This window comes from Oryctolagus cuniculus, chromosome 1 (genome assembly GCF_051225735.1).
Source record: "Oryctolagus cuniculus isolate XC-2025 breed Fujian yellow rabbit chromosome 1, ASM5122573v1, whole genome shotgun sequence".
Lineage (NCBI taxonomy): Eukaryota > Metazoa > Chordata > Mammalia > Lagomorpha > Leporidae > Oryctolagus > Oryctolagus cuniculus.
In genome coordinates, this window is record NC_142867.1 from 220,314,087 (window position 1) to 220,340,271 (window position 26,185).

At 42.5% G+C, this 26,185-nt stretch overlaps 1 protein-coding gene across 6 annotated transcripts in view; it reads right to left on the bottom strand.

Moving 5' to 3' along the window:
• ASTN2 (astrotactin 2) overlaps positions 1-26,185 on the bottom strand; it is a 1,018,233-nt gene that overhangs the window by 38,458 nt on the left and 953,590 nt on the right. For all 6 annotated transcript variants that reach the window (XM_008273385.3, XM_070066427.2, XM_070066421.2 and 3 more), the window contains one exon: positions 17,118-17,259. In XM_008273385.3, coding sequence (XP_008271607.3) covers positions 17,118-17,259 — 142 coding nt within the window. The remainder of the gene's footprint in view (positions 1-17,117; positions 17,260-26,185) is intronic.

Genomic DNA, 26,185 nt, shown 5'->3' on the forward strand with positions numbered 1-26,185 from the left:
ATTTTATTTTATTTTGACAGATAGTGAGGGAAAGAGACAGAGAGAAAGGTTTTCCTTCCGTTGGGTCACTCCCCAAACGGCCGCCACGGCCGGAGCTATGCCTATCTGAAGCCAGAAGCCAGGTGCTTCTTCCTGGTCTCCTGTGCAGGTGCAGGCGCCCAAGCACTTGGGCCATCCTCCACTGCCCTCCCAGGCCACAGCAGAGAGCTGGACTGAGAGGAGCAACAGGGACTAGAACCCGGCCTTCTGTATAACAGGGACAGTAAGTCTTGGAGGGCAACATTTTTTCAGTTTTGTTTCTTTTACCCAGCTACCCTTACTCCTTCCCTCCTTTTGGAAGTATGACTCCTATATCCAATGAAGAACCATTTCTCCAACTCTCAATATAGGTTATGTAGGACTGCTCATCTCAACATCTCATGTCCTTGCTGCTCTCCAGAATAGAGGTGACATCACTCATGCAAGGCACCCAGAGTCCTTCCCAGCTTGGTTCCTACAGTTCTGTTACCCTATATCCTATTAACAGTACATTAGCTGGAGTGACATTCCTAAAGAGCAAATCTGACAACATCTACCAAGCAACTGGCTCAAGATCTTCCATGGCTCCCTTTACTCTCAAGATACAATCCATATTCCTTAGCTTGGCAACAAAGTTCCTGTATAATGTGTGACCTACCGATCTCTTCAGCCTTATAACTCAAGTTTGTTCCATTTCCCCAATGAAGACTTATGTGTAGCTTATAAACTTGCCATGGTGCCTTGCTCCTCAATAACTTTACACACATGACTTCCTCTCCCTAGAAAAATATTGTCCCTTCTCTGCCTATCTTCATCTTACTGATTCTGATCATTCTTTAAAACTTGACTGAAATGTTGCCTTTCCTGATCAGCTCTCCCTGGGCTGAGAGGCATTCTCTGCTCTGAGTTCTCACATCTTTGACCATATTTTTTGCTAGCTTTATCAACATAGGGACAATGTCCTGTTAATCATTGGGTTCTAAGAATGCAGTGCCTTAAAAAGAAGGAGACACTCAAAAACTAATGGAATGAAAAACACAATGCTATTAGGGAAGATGTCACATTTCAGCATATACTTAAAGAATAAATGTGCAGTGGTTAAAGAAAAGTCTGAGGAGACTATTTCTGGTTGCTAAAACTTACCTTTTCCCCAGTCTTTTCCCCCATAGTCCATATTATAGAACAGACACACCAATGTTAGTGGACTTGTGGTATGTTGGTTTGTGTATGCATTTGGCTCCTCCCAGCAGAATGAGGAACTCTTTGGGGGCAAACACAGTGTCTCATACCTCCATGTGTCCTCAAGGGCTTAGCAGGATGGAATGCAGTGCAAAGCCTGGGCATTGAGGTCAGAAAGAACCTGCTTTCAAATGCTGTTTCTGCCACTTATTCCTTTAGTGATTTTTGCCAAAATATTGAATCTCTATGAGCCTTTATTTCTTTACCTCTATAGTGAGGGGAGAAAGTACCTGCTTCATACTTCTAGCCATAATTACATGTATTATTACATATATAAATTTGCTTTTATAATAAATGAATACTTATAAGTTATACAATATATATTTATTGAGTGCTTTTTATATGTGCAGTTGAGTGAGTAGATAGAAAACAAAGCAGACATCATCTTTATAGCAGAAACAGTCAAATATAATAGAAAACTGGTATTAGTACACATGCAAATGTATTACTGAGTTTGACAGCTGCAAAAAAAAAAAAAGGGATGAGGTACAAACTTTCAATTATGGGTTTTGGGGATGCCATTCTGAGGAAGTAACATTTAGGCTGAAACTGAGGGATACATAGATATTAACCAAGGGAACAGATCCAGGAGTTGCCAAGGCCTTGTGGCAGGTGAGAGCACATGCTCTGGTATGGCAGGCTCAGTAAATGCTAATGTGCCTTCTGGGCAGCCTGGATCAGTTAATGATTAGCAACTTCAGCTCTGTAGCCAACCTGTCTGAGTTCAAATGCTGGCTCTTCTAACTGACTTGTGGCATGACTTTTGGCAATTTCCCTACTTCTCTGGACCCTGGTTTCTTATCTGTAAAGTAGAGATGATGAATCACTGTCCTTATTGAGAGGCTTGGATAAATTAACTCGTGAAAGACATTTAGAATTGTGCCTGGCATGTTGCAAGTATAGTGCTTCTCTTATTTGTATTTAAACAAACTCTATTTTGGAGGAGAAACAACAGTTGAGAGATATTCAGATTATGAACTGAAGAAACACAACAGGAAATGACAGGAGTGGTCAACAAATTTTCAGGGACCCTGTAAAGGGTACAATACTTGACTCTAGGAATGACATCTTTCACACGGTCATGGTTTTCCTGTTGGGCTGCCATTGACCATCAAGATTTGCACAAGGGTATTTGAGATTTTTGGCAGGAAGTTATGAGTCTAAGACAACACAGTATTCCCAAATCCACAAGAGTAAAGTGAAGATAAACAAATAACAAATTTCTGTGGAGTAACTCTGCTTCTTTTAAAAAGATGTTATTGTTGATTTACTATCCATGTAGAAGCTGTTTATACCGTAGCTCCTGGGTATCTTCCTTGCTCCTGTACTCGCTCTTCTCTCTCTGCTACAGACCATGGATACAATGAAGAAAGATCTATTTAATGGTCTTACGTTAGGACCCACTTGGAGGAGAGATTTCTGGGGACAGGCTGGTGATAAGGGTGAGAGGAGTTGGATAACATGTTGGGAGTGAGATGGGCAGCTCCTCTCCACAAGACAGCTCCCCAGACTTCCTTACTTGTTTTAATCTGTGAATGTTTCCCAGAAAGAAATAGTAACTTCTCCCTTTTCTGGCAGGGGTGCCTGATGAAACTCCCTGAAAACAGGGCCTCTCCCTCTCCTTCAGGCTGGCCTCACACATGCTAATGCAAATCAGTCCTGACCCAGCCAGGGGTCTGCGGGAAGGCTGCCAGGAGCTTTAGAACAAACATGCAAAGAATGTTATTTCATTTCTGGCATCCCGGGGAAAGAGGGACAGAGAGGGAAGTTGGGTAGTGAACGGGGTGGGGAGAGGGAGAGAATTAATATGAATGCTTGCTGCAATAAGAGTGAAGAAAAAGGAAAAGACAGGAGGAAATTCATATAAGTAAAGGGCCTACTAGGGACCAGAAATTGGCATAAGAAAGATCTTATTTGAGTTTCTCATGTATATTTTGTAGTAGAATTTATTACTCTGCTTTCTGGATGCAGGAAAAGAGCTTGGCTTTCAAATTAGGCAACTTTTCAAAGGTTACACAACTATGAAGTAGTAAAGTCAGAATTTGAATCCAGATTTTAAATTTCAAAACATGGACCATCTTCTCAATGAGGCTGGCATACTGGTTGTCATTTGCTAGCTCCCCAAAGGAAACTGAGAGCACAATCTCAAATCATAGGACTCCCATCATCATATCTCCTCCTCTCCACCCCCTGCCACTGTTTTCGTTACAAACTCATTTCTCTTACCAGAACTACTCTAACACACTCCTAAATAATCTTCCTACTTTTAGCAATCTCTCCTACTCTTACACACACAACTGAGATATTTTTTAATCCACAAGTGGCCTTTTCACCTACTCGAAATCCATCATCCATCAGTTGTTCCTTAGCCTGCAATAGAAGGCTTTGCAAGTCCTGACTCTGCAAACTCCTGTATTGTCTATTTCAACCATCCTGAACCCTTCAATTTCCTATCTCCATGACTTCATTTCAGCTATTCCACCTGCCTGGAGTTCAATAATTCCAAGTCCTAAATGCTCAATGCTATCTATTCTCCCCTGCCCAGCTCAGGGGTACGTCCCCCACAAGGTACATTGGCTTTGAGGATCTCAGCCTCCTGAACACTCCTATGCCTTTGTTACAAGGCAAAGCACCTTCTATCCTCAAGGTGATTACCTGCTTATAAGTTTATCCCCAACACTGTGCAAAGTTTTTTCAATCTGACTTAGATTTACAGCATGGTCACTGCCTAAGGAGGGAATATGTAAGAATATACAACAGCGGGCTCCGGTACTAGAGAGCTCATGTCAGAATCATGGTTCAGCCACTTATAAGTCACTTAGCCTTTATATCTAAGTTTCTTTATCCACAAAATAGGGATGGTAGATATCTTAGAGGCTAATATGTTGTTAGGGTACAAAGAGTTAGTGGACCTAAAGATCTTACCACAATGCTTGGCATATGGTAGCATTTGACAAATGGCCCATGATGATCACGATTGGTAGGTAGGGGAACCACATAAATTTTAGATTCTCAGCTAATGGCTCCAGCTGCTCATGAGAGACTGACTCTATCCATCAAACCTGTAATAGCTATTTTTATTCTTTGCTATTTGCTAAATGAAGTATCTACCAAGGGCCAGGTCATATGTTAGGGATGTATATGCATTTAAACATGATTCCTGTTTAAATATGATTAAACATTCCTGTTTGAACATGATTCCAATAGGTCTGCCCTACTTGGATCACAGACAGTCTTGGTTCTCCATGAACATGAGAACCCTATTAGGGATGAATTCAAGTGGCAGCCAGAGTGAAAAAGAGGGGGAAAGCATTTCTTGTTATGTATGTTTGGGGGAAAATGACCCCCAATTGGCCCTATTTCATGCCCAAAGGGCTCCTGGAAGATGCTTAAGGAGGAGATATAAGAAAATGAGCCCCTTTCCTGGTCATCCCTGAAACGTTTCTTGTATGTACTTGGTGTGTACTTGGCATTATGCTGGACATTATGTGGGGAACTTTGCCTCTATTACTTACTCTATATCTGTTTCATAACAGAACTAATGAAGGAAGTCATAATACTTCAACCTTACAGATGTGGAAATGGAAACCTAGGGAAAATACACATCTTCTATAGCCAGAAAGTGTCTGAGATTTGAAATGACCCTAAAATAGTCTGAATTAAAACTCCATGTTTTCGTTTCTTCTCTATAAAGAGAGAAGGTTTGGATCAATGATGCTGTGACCTCAAGTTCTATTATTCTATGGTTCAAATATGAAAGCAGAATGGGGTTGTTGGTAGATGGGGGAGTCTATCCTTGGGGGGAAACGAGAACAGAGCAGGAAGAAATATGCCAGAAGTCTGGATTTTGTCTCGCCTCTGACTTTCTACACATCATTAATGGTGATCTCCTGCAGTCCACTAACACCTTTCCAGTGATGACCTCAAGACTGCGCACAGCAGATGGAGGTGGGAGGGATGGGGAAAGCAGCCCCTTGATGTGCAGTGATGAACTCACAGCCAAGATGTTGAGATCAGGGAAATGTCAGGGGGACAAGTCTCCATCCTGAGCTTATTCCTAGACCAAGATAGTCACAGCAGGAAGGAACTTCTTCATCTGAGGCCCTCATTGTAATGAGGAAGAAACTGATTTGGAAAGATGACACTTTTTGTCCAAGACTCCATGTGACTGGAAGCCAAGCTGTGCACAGAACCTTGGAGGGGCTTCTGACCTTACTCCAAAGTTTCTTCCTACACTGAGCTGTCTCTGTGTCTTGTCACTAATGTAGAATGTGATGGACACAGCCTGTGGCTAAGAGGCATGGACTGGGAGTTAGGATCCCTTTGTGTTAATCTTGGCTCTGCCTCAATGAAGGGGTCTCAAGTTCCTCAGCTGTAAACTAAGAGAATGGACACAGATTCGGATTCCCAATTAATGAGCAGCTGGTTAACTGTTTTCTACAACACTGGTCTATTTGGCTAACGTTGAAGGGGGTGCCAGCTAGCATGGTCTGATTAAGAGGTTTCATATAAACACCTGGGACTGGCTTGGCAGATGTGGCCCCACATGGTTGGTATCTCCAGATGGTCATGGGGAGCTGGAGTTGAGAACTATGTTCTCTGCTTAATTTCTAGTTTGCCGCAGTCCAACTGCTCCTATACCAAGCATCTGGCCACACTGACCTTCTGACATCACTGACAAAATCTTTCATACACAGCTGTGATTCTCTGCTACATGGAGACTGCCAGCCCACTGAATGTCAGCAAGAAAATGTTTCCTGATAGTGGGCTGATACCCACTTCCTGTTATTCCTGAGCCACTGTCCTGCCTTCTAGGATCAGAAGGAACACATCTGTGGCCTTGGAGCCCTACACAGCTCTACAGAGCTGAAGACAGTGGGATCATCCTCTTGTGCCTTTCTCTACTTTGAACAAACAGCAATCTGGGTCACTCACATGTTCCTCAAGGACAGCAATCCTAGGGCCTTCAGTGCCCTGCTTCCCTTCCTCCTGGCATCATGCAGACGCTTGGTCTACCCCTCACAAATCAACTCTTCTCAGCAGCCATGACGCTCACTCATATATTCTCTCCCTTGAAGTTTTCCCATGGTCCTTGTTGAGGCCCAGCAAACCCAGTGAGGTCCTCCTCTGCCTCTACAGTCTCAACTCTCCTGCCTGCCCTTGTCCTCCCTCATGCCAGCCACAATCTGACACACCAAGCTGCTTCTTGTTTCCTAGTCTTCTCACAACTGGTCCAATGCCTGACCCCTTCTTCACTCCATGTATTCATTTCCTTGGGCTGCCATAAAAAAATAACCACAACCTGGTGCCTGAAAATATTACAAATGTCTTATCTCATGGTTCTGGAAGCCAAAGGTCTGAGATCATGGCATCAGCAGGTTGTGCTCCCTCTGAAGTCTTCCGGGGAGAAACCTTCCTTTCCCTGTCCAGCTTCTGCTTGCCCCAGGAGCTCCTCAACTCACAGCAGCAGAACTCCAACCCCTCCCTCCAACTTCACACAACTTTATCTCTGTATCTCCTCTTCTTAGGGTGACGTTAATCACTGGATTTCAGGAACACCCTAATCCAGTATGATTTCACTCTGATCCTTGACTAATTACACCTGCAATGGCTATTTCCAAATAAATCACATTCTGAGGTTTCACAAAGACACAACTTTCTCAGGACACTGTCCAACCACTACAACCCCTCCTTTCACTTTCTCAGGAAGGATTTGGAGCACAGCATCCCCTGGTTGCTCTGGTAGCTCTTAGTTGACGTCCCCAAAGGGCCTGAGCATTTCCAGCAAGCAGGGTGGACAGCATCATGTGTTAGCCTACCCCCTTCTCTTTCTTGCTGCTGTGACTGTGAGCTCCACAAGGAAAGAACTGACTAGTTGGTTAATGCTGCATCTCTAGTGCCTGGAGTAGTGTGAAACACCTAGTAGAAGGCCTGGAAATAGGTCCTTTTCCTGAGCACCTTGCACTGCAGTTACAGAGAATAGGCAAAGTTGATTCCAGAAGTGAGTTTAGACCATGCTCCATTGTGGCCCAGAACATACCCCACTCAGGGCACATTCATTGGTCTCCACCTTCCCCTTTGACTTCCCTACCCAATGGCCTCCCTGACATTCAATTCAATTCAATCTGTTCTCCGAACTATAGCCAGAGCTGTTACCACAAAACACAGGATAAAATATACCCCAACCCCACCACCAAAGCATTTCTTGACTCCCCATTTCTAGTAGGATAAAGTCCAGCTCCTCTGCTCGGCATTCAAGGCCTAGCTCTCCAGCCCAGCCTTGGTTCCCACCCCCTCCACAAGTCTGAGCAGTCTGTGCCCTGTCCCTCTGGAACCCTGGCTGGCGTCCCATTCCTGGATAAAATCCTGATGCAGTCTGAGGAAAGAAACAGCCTGCCTGAGAGTCCCCAGCAGGGACTCACTGTCTGTCAGCTGAAAAACAGAGTTATTTTTCCTCTAAGAGTCTCTCTTGGCTGGGGAAGTATGGCTGTATTTGCTTCTGGCTTGAAGACAGCTCTTTCCCCTCTCTGGGGCCCCAACTGTGCACTTTGGAGAGGTCAGCATGACCTGATGTTAGATGGAATTGAGTTGTTAGGCTGCCCCCTCACTCCCCCACCCTCTGACCAATAAGACTGGGCACCACTGCCAAGGAAAGCCCACATTCCACTGGTGTTTGAGGACACTGGAGGCCCCAGCCCCTGCTGAGTTCTGGGACCCTGGGCCACACCCAACAGGCTATTCACCCCAAGTCTGATTTAGCCTGGTGTGGGGGAGGAGAGTAGAGACAAAAACACAAGAGGACAGAAGAAGGGATATCCTGAGACTGAGCAAGACAGAGATGGAAATGATAAAGGGGAAAGAGACAGAGGTACAGACACCTAGAGAGCAAGTAGAAAAGAGGTACACACAGACATAAAAAGGCAGAGAGGGATGTACAGGGATCCAGACTGACATGAAGAAAGAGGCTGTAACCAAGACAGATGGAAAACAAGAAAGCCAAAGAGAATAGGGAAAGGAAGAGAAAATTCAGAGAGGAAACAGTAAAGAAATAGACAAAAGGAAGAAATACAGGACAGACATAAAAATAGATGGAGATTCAGGGAGGGAGAGAAGAAGGAAGGAAGGAGGGAGGGAGAGAAAAGAAGGGAGGCAGGAAGGAAAGAAAGAAGGAAGAAGAAAAAGATGAGAAAATCTCATACTGGGAAAGAGAAAAAAACAGGAAAGAGCAGGATAGGAACTCTGTCAGGCCCCTCCTAGGCTCTGTCCCTGGTGTGTCCTGGATCAACCTTGGGCACAGCCTAAGCTTGCGTTGGTTCAGAGGCTATGGCCCAGGCCCCTGATCATCACTGAGGTTTCCTCTCTGTGTATCTCCTTTCTCACAGGAGCAGAAAGTCCTCTCTCAGAAGTCAGCTGGACCATGTCTGGGACTTGGCTCAGGAGTTCCACTGAACATATTGGGTCACTGAAGCTAAGAAAAGGGAGAAGGATCTAGCCACAGGCTGGGTGAAATTCTTTCACCTGCACTCAGACCCTTACCTCCCTAATTGCTAGTGGCTTGAGTCCATCTCTTTGCTTCTCCCATCTCTTGAGATGGCCCCTTTACTCTCTCTTCTACAAATGGAGAGTCTGAGGTTCCCAGATTGGGAATTACTTGCCCAAGGTCCTGTAACCACTTAAGGCCAGAGGCAGGATGGCCCTCAGGTCCTCTGCCTCCTATATTTGCACAAGCACATTTGAAAGCCCGCCCTGGAGGGCTCCTGATGGTGATGATGATGATGATGCTGTTTCCAGTAAGTTCTATACTGATTCTTGGCACAAAGAGAAGAAATAAAGAGGGTAAGCTGGAAATGTAAATAAAGTGAAATATTGGGATTTCATCTAATGATAGTATCCTGCTTCTGAGATGTGCCGCCTAGGCCATGCCCAGAAAGGGGTGGAGTCCCGAGGGTAGTGGGGAGCCCATCAATGCCCCATCCAAAGTTTCAAGCCACTTGGACTTTGGGAATAGCATGTTTGGGCCAGGACACTGGACTTGTTTACACAAACACACAGGAGTCTGGAAACACTGAGAAAAGGTGAGAGCTGGGGATCAGGGGCAAGGCAAAGATGGCATTGGGAATATATCCTCTGGGAGGAGCCAAGGTCCTCAGCCTTCGCATTCCATTGTTTGGCACTAAGGACACTGGAGGGACATGACAAAGTTAGGAATTAAGTAGTAGACACCATTGCTTTTGGTGTGAGTAGTGAAATTTTGTTTTTCCATATTGGTTTGAATCCATCTGGACAAGAATCTTTATATGAAAAGATCCTTTCTCACAGCTTCTACCCTCTTAGTCCCTGTCATTTCTACACATGATATTCTTTTCATAATCTGGTCTGGTAATTTGGAGTTCAGGCACAGGAAATAAATTGGCTGAGCTCAAATCTTGGCTTGTCCATGTATCGGCTTTGTGGCTCTGATCAAGTTATCTAAGCTTTGTATGCCTTAATCAATGAGAATAATAGAAATTGCTTTAGATAGCTGTTTTGGATGATTAAATTAGGTAAGATTTATGTGGGAGAGAAAGAGAGAGAAGAAGAAGGAGGAGGAGGAAGAGGAGGAAGAGGAAAAGAAAACAGAAGGAGGAAAAGGAGGAGGAGAGAGGGAGGTAAGGAAGAAAGAAGGACTAGAGACACAGAAATAAAGAGGTAGATATTGAGATGTGGCATTGGGCCACAGCCTAGCACATAGTGAGAGACCCTTGACTATTTAGTCTGAAACTGAATAGGAGGTTATGAGTGAGTGAAGGAGAAAAGTCAGTGTCTCCATAATTTCTGTAATGATTTGGAAATTTGTTCAAAATGTTCAACAAGTATTTATTGGATTTTTGATTGGAGCCAAGCACTGTTCTAGGCACCAAGGATATATGATGAACAAGGCAAAGAAGAACCCTGCTCTGATGTCCTTCCAGTGAAAAAAACAGACCACTGGGGCCAGTGCTGTGGCACAGCAGGTTAAAGCCCTGGCCTGAAGCGCCAGCATCCCATATGGGCGCCAGTTCTAGTCCCGGCTGCTCCTCTTCCAATCCAGCTCTCTGCTATGGCCTGGGAAAGCAGTAGAAGATGGCTCATGTCCTTGGGCCCTTACACCCATGTGGGAGACCCGGAAGAAACTCATGGCTCCTGGCGTAGCTCTGGCCATTGCGGCCATCTGGGGACAGTGGATGGAAGACTCTCTCTGTCTCTACCTCTCTCTATTGTCTTTCAAATAAATAAAATAAATCTTCAAATAAAAGAAAAAAACAGACCATAAACAAATAAACAGGCACTGATTCATCACAGCTTCATTAACTATCATGGCTTATTGGTCAGGGGAAGCCTCTCTAAGGCAGTGATATCTAATCATGGACCTGTGGAGAACAAGGAAGTGGTCATCGGAACAGACAAGGAAAAGGCATCCCATGTAAAGGGAACACACTGGCAAAGACCTTGAGGAAGAAGAGCCTTGCACACTCCAACAAGGTGTCTGGAGAGTGGTGAGTAAAGGTCAAGGTGGGAGATGAAGGTCTTCCTTGCTCTCCCACCAGAATGATGTGAAAATAATGGTGTCACCAGAGGTCATTCAAGTGTGATGGTTTGGGAATTTATAATATCACAAATAGTAATGAGAACGGTTACTCTTCCTGCTCTTCCTATCCCTCCTGCCATTTGTTTAGCATTAACAGTGACCTAGGCAGGATTCTGTACTCTTCACATGTTCCAGTTCACTGTATCCTCACAGCTCCATGGAATAGGTACTATTATGTTTCCATTTCACAGATAAACTGAAATGCAGACAAGAGAAGCTTGCTCAAGGCTACATCGTAGGTAAAAGTCTCCTTTTGTCTGATTCGAAGGCCTACTTTAAAAACACATGTCTGTGTGGTAGAGGGGTACATGTGGATTAAAAATATCCATCACCCTTCCCATGGCTGCTCTGACAAACAAAGAGACACTGGTAACTCTTCATGCACGTACACAACCTTGTGAAAATGTCAAAGGATTCTCTCATCCATCATCCAGTTTAATCTTTACAACAGTTTAGGCAGGTATGATTAATTATCCCCATTGCATAGATGAGAAAGATGAGGCATGAAGAATCTTCTCCCTACCCCAGAATCTGCAGTCTGTGGTCTGCCTTCTGGTCCCTAAACATGGTGATCCTTCCATGCTTGTAGTTAGAAAGCTCTCTTCCATGCCTTATTGTCACCAGATGCTCTGACAACTTCAAATGCGTGAGTGGATAAGAATTTGGGCAAGAGGAGTAGGTGTGAGAGTCAGCTTGGGAATGAATCTCAGCTCTATAACTTCTTGTCATGTAAAACTTGAGTGAAATGGTTGTTCCCATGAACCACAGTTGCCTATCTGTGAAACAGAATATAATAATACTATCACCATATCCATAGAGTTATAGTAAGGAATAAATGACATAGCCAGTGCATCTTGGCATGGTTCCTTGCATATAGTAATTACTTGATGACATACCATTGCAACCACAATTATCCAGAACGTTGGCAGCACTCAGAATCAGAACCCTGATTTGGAGACTCCATCCTTCCCTCTGTGTCCAAGCCTTAGAGCCACTGAGTTTAATCTTTCCACTTGGCAGATGAGAACATCAAAGCCACAGATAGGGGCCCAAGGTACCAGTGAGAGCATTGAGAACTGCTATCCAACTCGTGACCTCGGGCTCTATTTTTCACAATATTCTTCCATCTACAGTGTCTTGGCTTTCCTTTGGTTCCTAGAACTCCACCCACTCCTGCAAAGAGGGAACCTTTCCTTTAAGCCTCTATTCTCACCATGGATGTTGGCACTTGGCTGCAGTACCCAAGCTCCTTTGGCAGTCCTTCATATAAAACTGAAGCCAGGGAGGTGAGGGTAGACCTAGGGCAAGCCTCTGAATGTGTGGGAATGAGTCCCCCACCCCAGGAATCAGGCCTGCTTGCTGCTGGCATGTTCACTGAGGACTCTTTGGCAGCCATCCATGATTAGAGAAAGGCAAGGCAGCCAAGACAAGACAGAGGCTAATTACCTTGGGTAATAGGAAATTGGAGAGCAGCTACAAGAAGGGTATCTAGGCCTTTGGCCAGGCAGAGACAGGGATCACGGATGCCCAGTATGGGGGCCTGAGCCATCTTTGACCCTGAGTGGAGACTCCCACTCAGGGCCACCCTTAGACTGTGGTAAACCAAGGGAGCAGGAGCTGGCCCCACTGTCAGACCATCAGGGGACCCTCTCCCTCTGCTGCTCTTGTTTGTTTTCATTCAAAAGCAAAACAAATGAAACAAACAAGGAAATTCAATTTAAACAGGGCACGGGAGCTGATGTTTCTGTTTTGTTACAGCAGGGTGAGCTTAGGACAGAAAATCAGCCTTGACTTTCACTCTTCCCATTGGTCTCACCCTGCAGCACGGAGCAAAATTACATGGATAGAAGGCCTGCAAAAGCAATTTGCCTTCTTAGATGGGGTGGAGAGAGGGAGGGGACCCAATTGAGAGGGGGGAGGGCAAAATTCAAATAAGAAATAAGGCAGAGAGACCTAGGTACTCACACAGAAAAAGAAATTAAGAGAATAACAAATAAAAAGGCAAAGAAGGAATGACAGGGGACATGACAGATGATGGAAAGCCATTCGGAAAAAGCTTCCACAAAGAGGGAATTAAACACAACGAGATACAGACGGAAAAGCAGACAACACAGTAGGACAAAAGAAAGGGGAGGGAGGTAGGAAAGCTGTAGAAGGGGCCCAAGCGAGAAGGAGAGACAAAATGAGAATAAATACTGTGACTCAAGTATGCTATCCCAGGTCTCATGAGCTAGGAAGGGTCTAAAGCAGATGTTGAAGTTCCAGAGTTGGGACAGGACACGGATGTTTATCCCAAGGTTTCAGAGGCGGAGTGGTGGCAGAGAGACATGAGTCCACACTCCCTGGTGGACACACTGGTCTTCTACTGTCCTGTCACCTGAACCCTCTGGAAGTCTGGATGGGGCTTTGGCATCCGATTGCATTTCCCTAAAGCACGTTTCTTTCAGAATCCTCTCTCTGCTGGAATCACCCTCTCCTTTCATTCCATTTCTCCCTAAGGGATTTTGAATACTCATGCTTTCCAGGGCTAGCAGGGCCCCAGTTTGCTTCAAAGGGACTAGCTTCTCCAGGTCTGTCCTTGCAAGAAAGAGACACCTACAACCAGGGACTGAATCAAAGAGAAAGAAACAGGAAGAAGAAAGTGGCTAACACTTTCTGCAGGCCTCCTATGTGTCAGGCATATGGGTGCATCTTGCTCTTTGTGTTTTCAGACTTAATCCTCCCTCCAGTATCCTGCAAGACAGGGACGACTACTAGCCACCTTTTCCAGAGCAAGAAACTGTTGCATAAAGCAGTGAAAAATGCCTTGTTCTAGGACAGGTTATAAGTGTATAAGGGGCAGAATCAGGATTCTTACCCTTCCCAGCCTGGCCCCAAAGTCCACACTCTTTCCATCACCACATGTGGCCTGTTTGGCTCAAAAGGCAGAAGACAGAACGAGCAAGCAGAAAATGAGAAACCCCAAGAATGGACACTGGAACTATTTTAAAACTTGAGACCGACTCGGTCAGACTTCATGGGAGGAGAGCCGCCAGTGGGATAAGAGACTGTTCCAAACACCACCTTGGCTCCTTGTCAGAGTGGCCCAGATCCCAGGACCATTAATAAAACCAATTTCAAACATAAATAAATAAATAAAGGAAGGAAGGATTCAGAACTAGAGATGACGGGCTTATGACAAGCACATTTCCAGACAGGAGAATTAGGAACATTCTCTATTTCAAGAGGTAGGAAGAATGGGTAGCATCAGGCAGTGAGGAAAAGAAAGGGTGAGGGAAAGCATCCACTGCTTTTAGAAGACGGCAGATTATTTGTCAGCTTTCAGTGTTAATTGCTTCAAGGTTCCTTAAAATATTTCACTGCCCTCTACATAATGGGGTTGTAGGATTCCAGCCCAGCTAACACCAAGTCTCTACAATGTCACCCAGAGACAGGGTTACTCCTTCTGTCTTGGTGGACGGGAACCACCTGACACTGCTCTTTCCCTCTCTGCTAGAGACTATCTCTCCCATCAGCTGGATGTGGAGGGAGCAGAAATTAGTAATTGTCACAACAAGGGCAGCAATAGCAACAGTGATAATAACTAACACTACTTATCCTTCTACTGGGAGCTCATCACCAAGCATATAGCTTTTGCAGATGATCTCATCAGGGCCTCCTTGGGGCCCAGTGAACTAGACACTGTATTATGCACATTATTCACAGTGGAAGTAGTAGAAGTTCAGAGAGTTGAGCAGCTCAGTCAGAGCCACCAGCTGATAAGGAGCAGGGCAGGGATTTGAACCCAGGTCTGTCTGCCTCCAGTCTATACTCTTAATGAGGGACAAAGTAACCAGATGCCAGATATCAGAAAATCCTTTGAAAAATACCACTTTCTTCTAATAATCATATTTTTTAGAATTGGAGGGTACCTTATAACTCCTACTATTATAATACACTTATATTTCACAGATGCAGTAACCCAAGTGGTTGTTTGCGCAGCTCAGGGAGTTGGTGTCAGTGCTTACTGATTAACAGGCAATGGAGTTACGCTCTCAAAGAAATCTGGATCACATTCTCACCACTATACCAGGACTGTGGTCATCCTTTAAGGCCCAAGGTATATCCCACCTCCTCTGTGAAGTGTGTCCAGATGGTCCACTGGAAGAGATTTGATAGCCTATTGTACTTCAGGGATTCCAATCCTAAAGCATTCACTGCCCGTAAGTCATTTAAGAGAAAATTTAGGTCCCAGCATCTCAGATACAGTGAATGCTGTGAGGCAAGATCAGAAGGCCAATTTCCATTTTACAGTAAAATTCCTGGGTTTGCTATACCAGTGCATTGAGTATCACCAAGAAGTCTGAATGCACCAAGAGTTCAAGAGGACGTCAAGGTCTTTGGTCTTCATACAGGGAAAGAAAGAAGGAGATTAAATGTGTTTCAGAGGTGAGTGAGGCTCACAGATTGTGTATATACAAATATTTAATGAGCACATACTTGGATATGCTACACTAGGATGTCTCTTGTTTGATTCACTGCAAGGTAGGTTTTATTATTTCTGTTTGACAAAGGCTGAATCTGAGGCTCATCAAACACAGAGTGGAGTCCGTAGTCTGTGGTCCTTCCTATCACCATTAGATTATGAGTTTTCTGAGGATAGGACCTTGATCTTAGTCACATTCTTACACACAGGACCAAAACATACAAAATCCTCAGAAAATGTCTACCTAATAAGCAAATCAGTTATAAATGAGTAAATATGAATATGAATGAACAAAATAACTGAATAATGAGTAAGTAAATAAAATGGAGGTATACAAGAGTAGATAAAACAGATAAAGGAGAGGGATGGATGGATGGATGGATGGAACAAGGAGAGAGAGAGGAATAAATGGGTGAATGGATTAGTGAATGAATCATTGAGTGAGTGAATAAAGAATTAATGAGTTGACTACTTAGTGACTAATGTTCATATCTAGGATAATAACAGAGGTGCATGGGCTGGGAAAGCAGCAGAGGATGGCCCAAGTCTTTGGACCCCTGTACCTGCGTGGGAGACCTGGAGGAAATTCCTGGCTCCTGGCTTTGAATCAGTGCAGCTCTGACTGTTGTGACCATCTGGGGAGTGAAGCAGTGGATGGAAGATCTCTCTCTCTCTCTCTCTCTCTCTCTGCCTCTGCCTGTGCCTTTCAAATAAATAGATAATCTTAAAGAAAAAAAAAGCTTGTTGCAAGGGCTCAAAAAAAAAAAAACTGCTAAAAAAAGATAAAAATAAGAGAAGTGGCCCAAGTTTCTTTCTAGAGCTCTACGTTATACCTATGATGGCTGTATCCAGAGGTATTAATACTCATGGAGGTGAGAAACATGAAAAATGAGCCCCTTTTCTCTTCTGAGACTAACATATATGAGTCTGAGTGACTTCCTCTTACAACTCCATAGGTTTGAATGCAATGAACAATGACTCCAATATATTCTTTTTTTTTTAATTTTTTTATTTTTTTGATAGGCAGAGTGGACAGTGAGAGAGAGACAGAGAGAAAGGTCTTCCTTTTTCCATTGGTTCACTCCCCAATGGCAGCTGCAGCCGGTGTGCTGTGGCCGACGCACCGCGCTGATCTGAAGCCAGGAGCCAGGTGCTTCTCCTGGTCTCCCATGGGGTGCAGGGCCCAAGGACTTGGGCCATCCTCCACTGCACTCCCGGGCCACAGCAGAGAGCTGGACAGGAAGAGGAACGACTGGGACAGAATCCAGTGCCCCGACCGGGACTAAAACCGGGTGTGCTGGTGCCACAGGTGGAGGATTAGCTTATTGAGCCACGGCGCCGGCTGACTCCAATATATTCTACAAAGGAGTGATAACGGCACTATTTCCAAGAGAATGGCAATGGCTGGATCTATATGTATACCAGTATATGTGTATTACAAAGATACATTAATCTAATTTTAAGAGGAAACAGCAAGAAAGTGAAAAAAAAAAAAAAAACACTAGGTTGAGATTCCTGTCCCAATACCCCTTGGTCTGTAAATTCTTTAACAATAGGAAGAATGGTTTTGTATTTCTGGCCTTCTTGGGCCTTTCTGCACTGTTTTTTAATGATTCTATGACCCACTATGATCACACATCCCACGGACATTTCTGAACCTTAGTATCCCAAAGTGCACATACTGGGTGCCCAGTGGCTGGCCTGCACAGAATAACTCATGCCTTCCCTCCCAGGCTTGAAGTTGCCCTTTCTCCGCTTTCTGCTTCCCGAGCCCCCAGCATGTCTTACTTGTAGAGACCATCGGGCTCCAGACACTTGAAGATAACCGAGTAGACACTGATTTCAGGGACTTCTCCATGACTTCGACCAGCTGCTACGCAAGATGTGCCCAGGCCAGAGAGTAAGTCATCAGCAAAACTCAGGAATTCTCCTGGAGGGAGACAGAGAAAGATGAGCTCTGCAGCTCAGGCTTTGGTGAGCAGACATTCTTGTGGTTTTCCAAATCCATTAAATGTCCAAATACCATCATCAGAAATATCAGTGGTTAGAAAAAACAAAATGCCTAAATGTGACACAGTCTAGTATTTAGCCCTGATGATTCTTTGTTTAAATTAGTGCCTGAATTTTTTTTTTAACTTGTAAAGTGGCTAACACCTACCTTTATAAGATTATATATAGCAAGGCTCAAATCAGGTTAACCATAGTGTGTTAAAGATATATGGATGGAAAGTCAACAAAAGGATTATACTTTCTGTCAAGAGTTAACTATTCTGACATTGGCACTGTCATTAGTTTCCTCTTAATTCCTTGAGCCAGGCCTTTCTTTCTTGGAATTGAATTTTCCTTCTTTATATAATGAAGGAGTGGACTAAGAGTGTAAAATTGTGTCACATGGCCACTCTTTTGCACAGGTGTTGTGTTGAGATCAGCAAAGACCTATTCCAGCTAAGGAACTCAGATTTCTATGATATAGATTAGTGTTGAAGACCAAGAGTAAGGAAGGGACAGTCGCAGAACAAATGCCACCTATTTGTAATCCCTGAATTTTATGATTTTTTTAAGATTTATTTATTTTATTCAAAGGGCAAAATTACAGAGAGAGGGAGAGACAGAGACAGAGATCTTCCATCCACTGGTTTACTCCCCAAATGGCCACAACAGCCAGAGCTGAGTCTATCTGAAGCCAAGAGCCAGGAGCTTCTTCTGGGCCTCCCATGTGGGTGCAAGGGTCCAAGGACTTGGGCCATCCTCTGTTGCTTTCCCAGGCCATTAACAAGCAGTTGGATCAGAAGCAGAGCAGTCAAGACTCAAACTGGCACCCATATGAAATTTTGGTGCCACAGAAAAAGGCTTAACCTACTACACCACAGTGCCAGCCCTGAATTTTATGATTTTTAAAAGTTGCTGTTGGATTTTAGGAGACAGTTGAAATTTATGAGGAAGAGAACTAACAAAGCTGACTAAAAAGTAAAGAAAACTAGAAAGAACAATTAATCATCTGGAATCTTGTGGTGTACTCTTAGCTGTGCTAAGAATTTGCTGTATAACTTTGGACAACTAAAGTTTCATGTCTGTACCTTAATTTTTTCTCTTTAAGGTGAAGAAACTAGAATCATTATAAGGATTCTTAAAAGCAAAATGAAAACATAGAGGCACACAAAGATTAAGCTATGAGGACAAAGAGTGTACAGTTATTTATTCTAGCAAGGAATTAGAAATAATCAAATGTTCAAAAATACAGTAATAGCCATATCAATTGTAGCTTAAAGATTAAAATGGATATTTCATAGCCATCAAAAATAATCTATGGGGGTAGGTATGTGATGCAGTGGTTAAGTTGCTGCTTGGGATGTCCATATCCCCTATAGGTTTGAGTCCTGGATAATTTGCTTCTGATCCAGTTTCCTGGCAATGCATTCTGGTAGACAGAAGATGATGATTCAAGTGCTTGGGCACCCGCCACCTACACGGGAGACATAGATGGAGTTCAGGATTCCTGGCTTCAACCTCGCTAAACCCTGGATGTTACAGGCATTCGGGGAATGAACCAGAAGATGGAAGATTCTCTCCCTTTGTCTCTCCCTTTCTTCTCTTTCTCTCTATTATAGAATAATAATCTGATTTTGGTGGAAATTTTACATATATATATATATATGAATTAATCTTTCATTTAAGGAATACAAACTTCATGCTTTTCATAAATATAACTTTAGAAGTATAGAGCCCGGCCAGGGGCGTCTCCCTGGGCTTGAGAGGGAAGAGCTGGGCTCTGAGCTTGATGGCTTGGGAGTTGTGAAGCCAGGCAGGGGTGTTTTTGTATCGAGGGTTTTTTAGTGGTCGGTGGAGCTGCCGGGCTGCGCAGAGCAAAGCTAGGAAAGTTATTTTATGACTCAGCGTCCACACAAGCTACCAAAAATCATTTGTCAAAAAAATGCAAAACGACAAATAAAAAGAGACGAGTGAGAGCCTGTTTATATTTCTAATAAAGGAGCAAAGTATCAAAATGGGGCCTGCAAAAAAAAAAAAAAAGAAAAGAAATATAGTGATTCTCCCTACCATATCTTTCCTCCCATCCACCTTCCCAACCCTCTTTTTCCTCCGTCTCCTATTCAAATTCTTATTTTTTACCAAGATCTTTTTTCAATTAACTTTATACGCATACCATTAACTCTATACTAAGTAAAGAATTCAACAAATTGTATGAAAAAAAAAAAAAACTGTCCCTCAACAGGTGAGAGAATGGCTGTTTGAAGTCATTACATCGTGAAGTGTTAATTTCACTCCTATAGATTACCTTTCAGGTGCTCAGATCACAGATCAGAGAGAACATATGGTATTTGTGCTTTTAGCACTGGTTTATTTCACTAAGTATGACGTTTTCTAGCTTCATCCATTTTGTTGCAAATGACCTGATTTCATTTTTTTATTGCTGAGTAGTACTCCACAGTGTATATATCCCATAATTTCTTTATCCAGTCTTCGGTTGATGGACATTTGGGTTGAATCAATGTCTTAGCTATTGTGAATTGAGCTGCAATAAACACCAGGGTGGAGATAACGCTTTCATATGCTGATTTCATTTCCCTTGGGTAAATTCCCTGGAGTGGGATGTCTGAGTCATATGGTAGCTCTATACTGAGATTTCTGTGGTTATTTCCATGCTGTACCGTGGCTGTACCAGTTTACCAACAGTGGAATTAAGGCACTCTTCTCCCCATATCCTCATCAGGATGTGGTTTGTTGATTTCTGTATGAAAGTCACTCTAATGGGGGGTGAGGGGAACCTCACTGTGATTTTTATTTGCATTTCCCTGGCGGCTAGTGATCCTGAGCATTTTTTCATGTATTTGTTGGCCATTTAGATTTCTTCTTTTGAAAAATGCTTGTTTAAGTCCATTGCCCATTTCTTAACTGGGTTATTTGTTTTGTTGTTGAGTTTCTTGATCTCTTTATATATTCTGATTATTAATGCTTTATCAGGTGCATAGTTTGCAGATAATTTCTCCCATTCTGTTGGTTGCCTCTTCACTTTCCTGAGTGGTTTTTTTTTTTTTAGAACAATTAAAATTTTATTAGGCTTTGACAAAAATTTCAGTGAGATTATGAATCAGGATATGCAATTTTCCCTTTACTCCTTTCCATATTGGAAGTAATTATGAGTAAATACAGGTTATGGTTTATTAATAGCTAATTAATTGCTAATTATGAGTAAATACAGGTTATGGTTTATTAAATGCTAATTTGCAGATCCAAATCCCCTTGAAAATCACTGAATAGGTGTTAATAATAAACTACCTTCTGAACACATAATTTTCTGCTGACAAGAGGACAAGAGAATGGATTATTCCACAAGGTCACCATATTGGTAGGTTGTAGTCCAGTCAGTTGCAATAATACTACCTATAAAAATTACTCAAAAAATCTATCTATTATCTTTCTGGCCCTTGTGCTAGGGTTTTTTTTTTTTTTTTTTTTTTTTTTTTGCTGGGGTTTAGATGATTTTTTTTTTTTTTTGCAGTGCAAAGGCTTCTCAATTTGATGTAATCCCATTTGTCAATTTTTGTTTTAATTGCCTGTACCTCTGGGGTCTTTTCCAAGAACTCTTTGCTTATGCCAATGTCTTGCAGGGTTTCACTAATGTTCTCTAATAATTTGATGGTTTTGGGTCATAGGTTTAGATTTTTAATCCATTTTGAGTGGATTTTTGTGTAAGGTGTAAGGTAGGGGTCCTGTGTCATACTTCTGCATGTGGACATCCAGTTTTCCCAACATCATTTGTTGAAGAGACTGTCCTTACTTCAGGGATTGATTTTAGGTCCTTTGTCAAAGAAAAGTTGGTTGTAGACATGTGGGTTGATTTCTGGCATTTCTATTCTGTTCTATTGGTCTATCCATCTGTTTTTGTACCAGTACCAGGCTATTTTGATTGTAGCTGCCCTGTAGTATGTCTTGAAATCTGGTATTATGATGCCTCTGATTTTATTTTTGTTGTATAATATTGTTTTAGCTATTTGAGGTCTCCTGTGTTTCCATATGAATTTCAGCATCACTTTTTCTATATCTGAGAAGAATGTCCTTGGTATTTTGATTGGTATCATATTGAATCTGTAAATTGCTTTTAGTAGTATGGACATTTTGATGGTATTGATTCTTCTAATCCATGAACATGGACAATTTTTCCATTTTTTGGTTTCTTTCTCTACTTCTTCAACATTTTATAATTCTCACCATAGAGATCTTTGACATCTTTGGTTAAATTTATTCCAAGGTATTTGATTTTTTTGTAGCTATTGTAAATGAGATTGATCTTAGAAGTTCTTTCTCAGCCATGACATTGTCTGTGTATCAATTTTTGTGTGTTGATTTTATATGTTACCACTTTACCAAAATCTTCTAAAAGTTCCAACAGACTCTTAGTGGAGTCTTTTGGATCCCGTATATATAGAATCATGTCATCTGCAAATAGGGATAGTTTGACTTCCTCCTTCCCAATTTGTATCCCTTTGATTTCTTTTTCTTGCCTAATGGCTCTGGCTACAACTTCCAGGACTATACTGAATAACAACTGTGAGAGTGGGCATCCTTGTCTAGTTCTGGATCTCAGTTGGAATGCTTCCAACTTTTCCCTATTCAATAGGATGTGGGCTGTGGATTTGCTAGAAATTACCTTGATTGTCTTGAGGAATGTTCCTTCTATACCTAATTTGCTTAAAGTTTTCATTATGAAAGGGTATTATATTTTATCAAATGCTTTTTCTCCATCTATTGAGATAATCATATGGTTTTTGTTCTGCAGTTTGTTAATGTGATTTATCATGTTGATTGATTTAGGAATGCTGAACTATCTCTGCGTACCTGGGATAAACCCAATTTGGTCTGGATGAACGATCATTCTGATGTTTTGTTTGATTCAACTGGTTAGTATTTTGTTGAGGATTTTTGCATCTATGTTCATCAGAGAATTTGGTCTATAGTTCTCTTTCTCTGTTCTATCTTTTTCAGGTTTAAGAATTAAGGTGATGCTGGATTCATAGAAGGAGTTTGGGAGGATTCCCTCCCTTTCAACTGTTTTGAATAGCTTGAGAAGAATTGGAGTTAGTTCTTTAAATGATCAAATTCAGCAGTGAAGCCATCTGGTCCTGGTAAAAGTCTCATTCTTGACAAAGCACAATAAAAGAACAAAATTTTTCATTCACCTTGTAACATTTGTCTGATGGAATTACCAGGGTGGCCCTGGGATTCACTAGAACATTTCTAGACATATTTGTCCCTATAGATCAGTAGAGCAGGTAGGATGGATACTAGATTTTGGCTTTCTATTTTTTTAAAATCTATAGTTGATAGACTTGTCATGTAGACACCACAGCAAGTGTCTAAATCAGGCTAATGTCAGCAACATGTTTTCCACTTTTTATTGCAAATCCACAAACTTTTCAAAGTCTCACTTTCCTTCCTCTTATAGGAGGTGAATAACTATTTTACGAGTTTGGACACAAGAAAATAAAGGTAAGGGGGCCGGTGTTGTGGCGTAGTAGGTAACGCCACCGCCTGCAGTGCCGGCATCCCATATGGGTGCTGGTTTGAGTCATGGCTGCTCCACTTCTGATCCAGATCTCTGCTATGGCCTGGGAAAGCAGTGGAAGATGGCCCAAATCCTTGGGCTCCTGCACCCGCATGGGAGACCTGGAAGAAGCTCCTGGTTCCTGGCTTTGGATTGGCACAGCTCCGGCTATTGCTGCCAACTAGGGAGTGAAGCAGCGATGGAAGACCTATCTTTCTCTCTCTCTCTTTCAGGGTCTCTGCGTAACTCTGACTTTCAAATAAATAAATCTTTTAAAAAAAAAGAAAAGAAAGGTAAGGATCTAGAAAGAAACAAAAATGTCTAAGATCATAGATCTTGCTGGAAAATGAAGAAGTAAATACAGCTTTTATTTATCACAAGTTTTGGCATCCAACTTTGTTCTGTAGGGCTCATGTCAGCTTCTTTAGAACAACCATAAACCAGTAATATCTCCCTTCCAACTGATATGAAAGTAGAGCAATATACAGAGTGAAATGTTAGGAGAGAGAAAGAAAAAGAGAGAGACATGAAATTATTCAGTGGATGGAGTGAAGGTCTTGTTTCGCTTGGTTTCTCAGGATTCCAAGCCTGGCTGCTTATATTTGTTTTCTTTGAGCTTGGATCCATGTGTGTCTGCTTTTCAATTTGTTCCCAGATAGCCATTGAAAGAGTTGGCTCGTCATGAGGGAATTCAGTATGTCTGTGGCCTGTAGCAATTAATTGCCTTGAAGCCAAAAGATGGCTGACATTCATCTTCAAATGGGCATATCCTTCCAGATATTTTCACGAATTTCAGAATGATTTCAACCGTGGGTAAAAGCCCCATAAGCATGTCAGTTCAGTAAAATGAGCACACTTCTAAGTTCTAAAAAGTTCTAAGGTTTATTGGTATAGGTCAAATTAAAAAAAAAAAAACTGGGTAACTGGAGTAAAACTAACTGTATCAAGGGAATTAGAAGGATATTAGTGCACAGTTTTAATTGGAAATGTATATCTATCTATCTATATATCAATGAAAAATGTTAAAAGGAAGTAAATTGACATTTGGTATATACTTTTCTTTTTCCCAGTTAATCTTCACAGCAGACTAAACAGCTACATGTTATCATTCCCCTCCCCCAACAAAGCTGATATTAAGATTGCAAAATTAGAAAGGGACAGAGCTGAGATTTGAACCCTTGTTCTTTCATTCCAAAGCCTTTTCTTTTATGCTATGCTATGCTGCCTCCTATAGAAAGTTTCAAAGTGATGGTTTGAGAAAAGCTATTCAATTTGCAATTGAATTCATGTCACTCTCTCAGCTCGGCTTGGGGAATGAGACAGTAAAAGAAATGGTCCCTGACCTTCTACTGTTGTAATCCAACAACAGGAAGGGGTGTTAAATACAAGAACAGGCTCATAAAGTAAGTTGTAAGATTGCTTTTCTTGGCACTGTATCACAGAAGGTTTAAATGCAACCATGGTGCAAACAGGTGAATGTAGTGACTCGTCAGTGTCCTTCCTCAGTTAGTGGAGGGAGCACCAAGAAAGGTCTGAGCACTTGCTATGCATAAATGCAAATCAGTGCAATTCAACATAGACATCGTGATTGCAAAATATTTCATGCTCTGCACCTGGCAGTGGTACAATTGAGTGAACAATACTTATAACATGGTGTAATGGTTAAGTACTTAAGCTCTGAACTTATAGTCTTAGACAACTTCTATTTCCATTTTCTCACATGTGAACAAGATAATAGTGTTGTCATGACAATCATATAAAATATTTTACACAAATTCATTAGCAAAATGTCTGGCACACAGTAAGAGCTCAAAAATATGTTACTTCCATTATTTTTGTTGTCATCATAAAAGAGTGGAGATAAAGGGCTCTTAGAAGTTAGTTTTTATGCGAACTTATCAAAGAAGGAAAATGGCATGTCCATGGCTGTACATAGACTGAGAGGTAGATCTGGAATCGAAACTCTTGACTCCTATAGCCTATGAGATAATTTAAATTAGTCTGTGAGACAAAATCATTGAGAATGGACGAGCTTTCAAAGTTGCTACAAGAGTCGTCATCTTCACTTTCTGGTGACTTCAACATGAGTGTGCATTGACTGTGCACCAGGCATTGTGCTGGGTGCATTGTTCCATCCTGCCACCTTCTTGGACCTGGAATATCTTCTTTTTAAATTTTTTTTCAAATATTTATTTATTTATTTGAAAGGCAGAGTTACAGAGAGAGAAGGACACACATACACACACAGAGAGAGGGACAAAGAGAAAGAGAGAGAGAGAGAGAATTTGCTATCTGCTGCTTCACTCATCACAGGGCTGCAAGCGTGGAAGCTGGGCCAAGCCAAAGACAAAAGCCTGGAACTTCATCCAGATCTCTCTCATGGGTGACATGGCCCAAGTACTTGAGCCATCTTCAGCTGCTTTCCCAGGAGCATTAGCAGGGAGCTGGACTGGAACAGGAGCAGGCTGGGATTCAAACCCGGGCTTATATTGAATGCCAGCATTGCACACAGTGGCTTAACCAGTTCTGCCATAATGCCAACCTCATTTGGTTTTTTTAAATTGTAAAATCTTGGTTTAAAAATTTCCTTGCTTAAAATATTTGAATCCTGAACCTCTGCCACATTCCTTGATATATAAATATGAAAACTCAGGACGGTCGCACCCTCATTCAAGGACTTACAGTTCTTCAGGAACTTAATCCAGAACCTAGGTCCCCTGTGCCTTCCATGAGGGCTGCTCTGCCTAGGATGCCTCTGCCCCTCCTCTCTGTACATGGTCAGGGCCTCATGGCAGAGCCCTCCTAGAACCCAGGCTGCTGTCACACCATCTCACCCAGGCCTGTTCAAGTCTCTAACATTCTTTTTCTGTTTTTCTTTCCTTGAAAACAGATAGGGAGTTGGGAGTCGCTGTACAGGAATGCGCCTGTTCCCCATTACAGCTCTTCTGGGGTTGTAACCCGAGTGGGCTGGGGCCAGACCCCCATACATTTCTTTAACCACTCAGACTCCATCCTTGCTTGCATTCCCTTGAACAGAAAAGGTTCTGCTGCAAATTCAGAACCAGTCGGACAAGGCACGCAGCAACTTTCCTCAGGGCCCACCCTGACCTGAATCTCTCTCTCTCCTTTCAGCACTCCTGCAAACCTCCTCCTTTCCCTCTCCCTTTTCCTCCCCTCACCCTCTCCCTTCTGATTGAGTTGAGGTCACAGTCAAAGCCGGCCACAAGAGCAAATTGAAAACAGGTTGGGAGAAAAGCAGCAGAGAAATTCCAAAATGGAAGGGGGAGGGGAGGCA